This window comes from Triplophysa dalaica, chromosome 3 (assembly GCF_015846415.1).
Source record: "Triplophysa dalaica isolate WHDGS20190420 chromosome 3, ASM1584641v1, whole genome shotgun sequence".
NCBI classification, from domain to species: Eukaryota; Metazoa; Chordata; class Actinopteri; order Cypriniformes; family Nemacheilidae; genus Triplophysa; species Triplophysa dalaica.
In genome coordinates this window covers 24,666,638-24,675,425 of record NC_079544.1, presented here as the reverse complement: position 1 = coordinate 24,675,425, position 8,788 = coordinate 24,666,638, and the positions used below count along the sequence as shown (strand labels likewise).

Sequence of the window (8,788 nt, the reverse complement as noted above, 5' to 3'; positions counted from 1 at the left end):
TAGTTGTTGTGATTCTTCCAAAGTGTAACATATTTTTTACATTAAAATAAACAAAATGGGTTTCTTTCAACTCAACTTTATTTATATAGCGCTTTTTACAATTTTCATTGTTGCAAAGCAGCTGTACATGAGACATGTTGACTATAAGCAAAACATCTAAAGTCATATACCTGTAAAACCAAGGAAAAGGTGAAAACACAGAAGACAGACATAGGAACCACATACAAACGCTCCACACACATACAATATGCACACATACTTAAACAGACACTCACACACGCACGCACAGTGAAAGCACACATTTAAGATAAATGAGAGAGAATCACAGGTCAAATATTAAATGGAATATAAATTTCAATCTGCAAAATTAATTATGTAAAACTTATGAATTCTAAAGCAGCCCCCCCAGCCAGGCAACAGTATGCAAAGGGTTTTATGACATAATATGTAGGACTGGATGTAACCGTGTACTGTTTATGATTAGTAAAAACTGTAAACAGTGAAATGTTGGTAGTTTTGTGGTTATTGACTATTTTAATTAGAGCTGCTTCATTTCACCTTTTATCAATCAACAGACACATGGTGGGTTTATGACAGTCCGCTTTTTATTAGAGCTTCAAAAAATTGCCAACACATACAACTGACAATAAATCTGAGGCTCATGCGGCTCACCTTGCCTTGATGTTGTGTGCATGAATGTGAAGTGCTAGTAAATCAACCATTTGTAATGTAAGAAAGTAAATGTAAAAAAAACTTAAATTCACAGTTGTGAATGTCCAGATGGTGAAGACCTACAGCAGAGAGGACGAAGTTCTTGACATTCTTCACATTACATTTGTTATTAAGAGATAAATGACCACAGTGTGACACTCCAGCCACATTCAGCATTTCTGAATTAAGTAGACTTGATTCTTCCCATGAACATCAGCACAGTGTCATTCATGATTGACTGAAACCAAACCCACCCACTATAAATAACAGAATTTTTCACACTTATAAAGAAAATTAAAAAAAGCCTATTTACTGTGTTACTTGCGAGACATGTGGCCTGACATCTTGTATTGCAGAACTACAGGTAACTGCATAAAATGAGTATTACCTCATGCTGACACGAGATTACGTTGCCAACGTTTGAATGAAGCAGCGACACATTTCTTTCAATGGCTCAGGCTTCCCTTCTTGCCCGTCCACAGTTCTCGCAGCTCCACCTGGCAGCCGAGATCTCTCAGAGCAGCTCTGCCCACATCCCCGCAGTCCCTGTGAGCGGCCAGAGCCTGAGATATGAGCGCCTCTGCTCCCATCTCCAGTATGGGCTGACTGTAGTCACGTGTGCGGGCCACCAGGTTCCTCAGGAGCATGCAGGCCTGTTTCTTAACACACATTACACAGAAAGGATTAATTCTGTACAGGTGTACAGAAGAAGACCATGAGAAATCATGCTGTTACCTGCACGTTGACCTCATCTGGGTGATTCTTCATGGCCTGAAGGGCAGCAAGCGCTCCACCACAATCCATGATGACCTTACAGTTGTTGGGTTTGCGAAGAGCGAGAACACACAGCGACGCACATCCCTGTTCAGACACCTGAAGCAGCAGAAAAAATGCAGATGACAAAAGCTTTGGATACATGGCGGCACAGATGCAGAATCACATCCATAACACTACATATTCCTCATAAATGGACACATGAAAATGTATATTCTATAAAGACTAGAGGTATCCCTTCTCCATTCATTGGGTATTATTCCTTCAGGATTGCGCATTTTATATTACTATTACTATTTCCCTTTTTTTATAGACTGCCATTTTTTGATGTTTAGACAGTAAAATATAAATAGATGGTTCAATAAAATCGTAACAAATTCATTCTCTGAGCATTTTTATGTCAAGTCCATAACGCTGGAATTGCCCATATGCAGAAAAATCTATATTATTTTTAAACAGATTTCTAAATGTAAACCTATTGATATTACAATATATTACAATTTCTTCCCCCCTTTGTTATAAAATTAATGTATGAATAATATATAATGCTTCTAGCAACACTTTGTATGTTGTAAAATAAAAAACTAAATGAAAGTAAAAAAAATACAATTTACCTACAAAAATTTGAAAAGCATTCTCACTTTAAGTGAGATAATAATAGCTTGAATAGCAAAAAGACATTTCAAAACTTGATGATAGTTCTGTTAGAGGACACACCTGCAGATTCGCAGCGTGGCGGTTCATTGCCATGACGATGAGTTCCGCCCCACCAGCATTCACACAAGCATCTTTGACATCGTCATTTCCTGCGATGGCTTTCAGTGCACCGAGCACCTGCTTCACAAGCTCCTGGTTCACAAAACAATCAACGCATTCAATCCCATGATGCCACAGAAATCTTTTTCTTTATGTCCCATTCATAAACTCAGAATGCCCAGAGTACGTTTCGGATTCACCTGACAATCTAAACTGTCTGCCATCAGCGTCATCATGAATTTCAGGCCTCCCATGTCAACGATGTCTTGACAAAACTCATTTCTCACGGCCAGCCGGGACAGAGTGGCGCACAGTTCACTGAGCACCGAAGTCTTATCTGGATGAGCTGTGCCAAAAATAAACAAAACATCATATGTCAAATTCGCAGATAATGTTGCATGAAACAAGAGCTCATCTTTATGTTTGCAAAACTTAATTTTGTTGTGTCCCATCTGTCAAAGCTCACCTTCAGCAGCTTCAACAATGACCTTCAGTCCATTGTGCTCTAACACGATCATCTTGGCATGTTCGTGGGCATTACCAAAAGGGACACGCACATCGTCGTCAAATGTCATGACCCTCAGCCCCCCACACGCTTCCCTCACCACCTCGTCATGTTCAATGTGACGTGTGATGCTTCCGGCCAGCAGTGCCAACACACCCGCCTTCACCAAATCCTGTCTGTTGTTCTCATGTTTCAGACAGCAGTGTCGAACGACGCGAATGCACAGACAGGTGAGAGCGGGGTCCATCTTGTGCGTGTCTAAAGTGCCGATCAAAAACTCCTGTCCGTCGACGTCCAGAAGATCAGGCTGGCCATCTGTTAGCGCTGAGAGGGCTTCAAGAGCGACAGAGAGCACTTCCTTCCTTTCCCCAGCTCTCTGACAACATGCGAGGATCGTGGGATACGCTCCCTTTTGTGCTGCCAGGTAACGCTGAGCGAAGCTGAGAGAGCACTGCTCGGTGAAGAACTTCAGATCCTCCTGCACTGATGCGGATGATAACGCCACTGCGGTTTTAAGTGACTCTAACGCCTGAAAACAACATTCATTCAGTGGTAAATGTGTCACTCTTTCTCTAAAATTAAAGAGTGAATTTTCTAGCAAACTGCAGTGAGGTCAGCTTAACAAACAAACATAAATGTAAACACACCTGTAGAACCTCATGAGTTTGATCCTCCTCGCTTTCTTCAGAAGAAATCTTTGGAATTGCTTTAACAATGTAACTGAGGTCCACACCTGCAAATAAAAACGCAATAACATACACATAGGCACATGAGACGTGTATTGACAGGAGCATATCTTGCATACTGTTCATTTATGCAAACAAAGCAATGAAGTCGTGCAGAAACAGAATTCAGAATGAGAGGTGTATAACATGTAATATTTCTCCCACAGTTAGAATAAAATAAAATCCAGCGATTAATTCCCTTGTATGCTCAGGCATCCTTGCCCAATAAAGCATGCTATTATGTTCTGTTCTATTTTTTTATATACAGCTGCAGAAGAATAAATTTTTAATTTTATTTATGGTTATTTTACCAGGATAGTCCCATTGAGATATAAAACTCTTCTTCCAGGGAGTCCTGGTCAAAATGGCATCACAAAAAGTTCCACATAAAAGCTCAAAAGTCAGAACTAAATTATTATATATGTACTTTACTACACATTGGCATCCCCCCTCGAAATAAACTGTCAAAATCCACACCATTCTAAAGCAGCCATCCCCTAACATTCCCATCCCCTGTTATTTTATCAATGAATGTTTACATATTACCAGTGGTAATTGACCACTATTTCAACATTTCGTTTTTGCAAATATTGTATAGGCTAAAATACTGTGGACGAGGGGAACATGCAAATAATGACACAATGATTTGTTTCAAATTGACGTCACGTCAGTCAGCGACATAGCATCGGCGGTGCTGGTGCTTTCAGCATCAAGGCCAAGCCCAAGCGACATGGACAGCTTGACCTGAGGGACTTCAGCTTTAAGAGGGCAAGAAGTAGCAAGGAAGAGTCAAGTCAAGAGTCAGGAATACTTTGATATGCCACCAAAGGCGGAATCTCTGAACAGAGGCGATAACAATGCAGTTAACGATGTTAGTTAGTTTCAACCTTTTTCTTGTTAGCTAATGCCAGCTAGCTAGCTAAAGTCAGGCTAGACTTTACATTCACAAAGTTAATGTTAGATTTGGTTTCTGTTTCACGTGGAATATCTTACTGCAGGGTTTCCCACAGCACTTTACAGCGGTCGCCTAAGCAACACACGCCTGCCTCCTTAACAAGCCTATTTAGAAAAAAAAGCATTATCTGCCATGTTACTCTCTCCTATAGGATCAGCTGCATCTGCTAGAATGTCATCGCACTATCTATCATCGTTCGCCAAAGATTCTACAACAAGGAAGGCCATTACAAGCCATTCATTTTCCTTGCATGAAATTAAAGACTAACAAAACTAACACATTTTCTGTGGGAAACCCTGTTACCGGAATAGTAAACATTTCTCTAATTGAATATGGGCTAGGTGGCTTCCCTCTTATTTTATAAAAAAAAAACTTAACAGAAGGCTACTTGACTGTCTGCTCATTCTAACAAAACCATAATGCCATTGTTTTCTTCATATAGAGGATAACCATGGCGAGGAAGCAGGATGGAGAGCAGAGGAGCTTAGAGTTTGAGGAGGAACAGGTTTGATCATTCTTAATAGACACTTTTCTTTTTAGAAGAGGGGGAAATTAAGCTAATCCTACCAAGGGGGGGGGGGCTGTAACATAGATTTTATGTTTTTGTGGTAGAAAAAAATTAGAGGAGGCAGAAGCATGGCAAGATAGTGCCTAGGATTCTGATGGCCGAAGTTACCAGGGAGATGATGAGCAAGATATCCCTGAATGATAGACATCTAACATGTTCAGGGAGAAAAGAAAAAAAACAATATCCATCTAATATGCCAACCAAGAAACTTGGCTGCCTAACCTGCCAGAAAAATAAAGTAGTTGGGCCAAGTGCAGGTGGGAGCCAGATGCATATTGCTGAGTGGTTCAAAGTTAGTTACAGCCTTTGGTGCAAACCGAGCCGCACAGCTGCAGTTTCTTTGCAAGAAGATAGGGTATTTCGTACAGTTTACAATAGTGAAATCTGCAAGGCCTTTCACAGATCTACCAACCAATATTGATCTCCAATTGTTGAATGGACTAGACATGGGAAAACCTTTACATTCAGACCATTCATTTGCAACAATCAGCCATCACATAGCAAATGAAATGCGAAAGAGAGTATTTGGAAAGGTCCTTCAAAGTGGAACAAAAACAGTAAAAATTCAGTTTTGATCATTTATATTAGAGCAAGCCTAGGGATGAGTGAAGAGCCACTAACATTCTTCTTAGATCTAGTTAAGCTTTCTGCTATTAATGCAGGAGAAATTTATCAAGTTCTAATGAATTATCTATCTCATAATGGCTTCTCTGAAGATATTATGAGGGAGCGCTTTGTTTGCTTAGCATCAGATGGAGCTTCTGACATGCTTGGAAGTAAATCAAGTGTTGCAACCAAAATTGTATAAAAGTTTCCCAACGTGATGGTGTGGCACTGCATGAACCACCATCTTGAGTTGAGTGTTGGAGATGCTGTTGAAGAAGTTGCAGGGATGAATGAGTTCCAGTTTTTCTTTGACAAAGTGTACAGTCTCTATCATGCATCAGCCCAAAACCGCTGTGAGCTCACTGAATGTTGTCAGGAACTTGCATTACAGTGTCTGAACATAGGTAGAATTCACATCACCAGATGGGTGGCATCCAGTTACAAGACCATTAAAGCTGTATGGCAGAAGTACCCTCGACTCCAGAAGCACTTTTTTTAATAACTCAGTTGTTCCTAAAAGAAGTTCAACAGAGATGCATTTTCAGTGGTTTAATAAATTGCCTTTCTAATGGAACCTTTGCGCTCCCTTAGGCTGAAGCAAGTCTCAGTCGGCAGGTCCGCGTGTTGAAGACAATAGCAGAACAGCCTTGACCAAGGGCAGAAGGGGCTCAGACTGGAATGGGTTTTAAGCTATTCAAGGGAGTGTCACTGACAAATAATTTAAGGCGCAGCAGATAAATAAACCAAAAGTTTTTTAATGCTTTGGCTGTTAATACCTAAACAAGAATGGGATGCCTGCGTGGTAAACATAGACGCAAAGAAAAGTACCAGAGCCTTCTTAACAATGTCAAAGTACTGCAGCCATCCAACTGGCCAGATGTGTGTGGGGTTTGTTATGCCGAAAAGGAAATACAGGAACTCTGCTCCTTTTTCAAGCTTGATAACGTCAGACAAATTCATAGAGGAATGAGGGAATATATTGATAAGGTCAAACTCAAAACTGTTGATGAAATCAACAAGAGCCCGGAAGATTTACATTAAAAAACATGATTATGATACTCTTTGGAAGCTTCTATGAGATACTGTAGGGGAGAATGGGGTAGGCAGCATTGCAGCATTAAACTGATCAGTAATACATTTTGCTTCCCCTTTTTTGTCTTTTGTTTTGCCTCCTCAAGTTTAAGAAATGTCAGGTGGTGCTATGTATTTGTATTATATGGTACATTTGTTTAATCCATTTGTTCTTGCACTTCAATTAAAATGGACTTGACTTGAGAGATTCATGTTCATTTACAATGTTTGGTGAGGTTTTGATTCAAAATTTAATAAATTAATTCCCAATAGATTTAAAGGTATCATGAGTATGAAGTTGCACTTGCACCCAGTGGGAAAATGTGTCCTCTGTATTTACCCTAACTATGTAGGAGCAGTGGTAGCCATGCCTGCCTTGGGACCAACTCCAATTCTGAGGTGCCTTAGTCAAGATCAATGACAGGAGTCTCTGATACGTAATATATCAATAGCATTCATGTTGTTTTAGAGTAATTTAATTTGATAATTATCTTTGTGATTAAACAATAATCAAAAGGTTACACCGTTGGTCTCTCACCACATGCGCTGTCATCTGCATAAATGATTTGTCCCTAAACCAATGCGAGTGCGTAAAACCTCGCATTTTACCTAGCATGTCATAAAAAAAAATGATCGCATTTACGAGCATTTTGGTCGCAGTCTAGAGACCTGACAAAATGTAAAACAATACATACAAAATAAAAATAAACCGCAATGGTGATGCTTTCATAGTGCTTTTCGAGTGGTGGGCAGTCGTGGCCTAATGGTTAAAGAGTCAAACTCGTGACCGAAAGGTTCGATTGTCAGGGTCGGAGAGTCGACTGAGGTGCCTTGCTCTCCGGGCGATGCAGTTATAACTGTCCAGTGCCCACTGCTCCGAGTGTATGTGTGTTCACTACTCTCTGGATGGGTTAAAAGCAGAGGTCACATTTCGGGTATGGGTCACCATACCTGACAAACAGGTCACTTTCACGTTTTGGTTTTCCAATTTAATATATTTCATTCATATATTTACAAGGAAATTTTCTTTTAAATATTGTGGCGGGTTTTGAGATGCACCTGTCTAAAGAGGTTCTGGAATAAAACGGTTTAAGATTACCAATATTCGTGTCACTTACCTTGAGACTCAAACTGCTCGATCGCCTCTTTCAATGCTTCACTGGCGTCCATGTCAAACTCTTCAATGTTTTCTCCTACCACAGCATCAAATGTGTCCTGTGTTATCCTGCGTTTGGCCATGACTGCAGCTGAACCTGCTCACAAATAAAGCCTTGTGATATCAATGACTGCACCCTTTTGAAAATGAATCATGGTTTGAAGTGAAATTGTTATTTTGTGCGCTGAATTACTATTTTACGGCAAATCATGTTTAAACGATGGCTAAGGTAGAAATAGCATTGTGAATTTTGTGGTTGCGATAGTTTCAATGACCATGTTTTATTGTAGAAAATCCATTACCATTTTCATATGGGCAAACAGTACTTAAAAGTAGTGTGAACATTGGGCAATAACTGACCAATAGTATATGAAAGAAATATGTTACTGTCACCAAATTACATCACAGTACCATTGTACCGACACTTTACAGATCATGCGTGGATAACACGCACAAAAAGAAAATACACTTTATTCTCAAAGTAAAGTACCTGACATCTGAACTAATTCCAATTTATAGTAGAAAAAGCCGTTTAAAACAAAAAGTGATTACAATCGTGAAACTCACCAACACCCAAACTGGATCCTTATGATAAAAGCAACCCAGGAGAGTGGCTGAAAATACGCTGAGAGAGCAACAGGGTGAAGGAACCGAACGTAACGGAACATAGTTAACGTAAAATGCTTAGTGAATTTCGGAAAGGGTTTGCGCTGGTGCTTCCGTTAATAAAGCTCGACTAAAAACAGATGAGTGGGGAAAAAAGTTCCACATTCTCATTTGTTGACATATTTAATTTACTTTTCTTCAAAAATACAAAACATATATTTAATCAGAAAATGCATAAAATTTATCGCGGAAATGTAGATATTTAACCTATATTTTTATGTAATGTACATACAAACGTATCTAGAGTAGAATAATAGACAAAAAGTAAATACTGCATATGCGATTATTAAATAAG

The 8,788-nt window shown here is 39.6% G+C and overlaps 1 protein-coding gene across 1 annotated transcript; it reads right to left on the bottom strand.

Moving 5' to 3' along the window:
- Nucleotides 1-583: 583 nt before the first annotated feature.
- Nucleotides 584-8,386, bottom strand: armc6 (armadillo repeat containing 6). The gene is made up of 8 exons (XM_056740789.1): nt 8,318-8,386; nt 7,790-7,924; nt 3,394-3,479; nt 2,708-3,275; nt 2,442-2,587; nt 2,203-2,334; nt 1,447-1,584; nt 584-1,370 (listed from the first exon to the last, which is right to left on the bottom strand). The coding sequence occupies exons 1-8, from the start codon at nt 8,322-8,324 to the stop codon at nt 1,158-1,160; spliced, it is 1,425 nt and encodes a 474-aa protein (XP_056596767.1). The 5' UTR covers nt 8,325-8,386; the 3' UTR covers nt 584-1,157.
- Between the last annotated feature and the right edge of the window lie 402 nt (nt 8,387-8,788).

Bases quoted from the DNA above. Each gene is read 5' to 3' on its own strand.
- armc6 (XM_056740789.1), bottom strand. The intron at 3,276-3,393 runs GTGTGTTTACAT...TGTTGTTTTCAG, and splicing joins AAACTCATGAGGTTCTACAG to GCGTTAGAGTCACTTAAAAC. The intron at 2,335-2,441 runs GTGAATCCGAAA...TTTGTGAACCAG, and splicing joins CAGACAGTTTAGATTGTCAG to GAGCTTGTGAAGCAGGTGCT.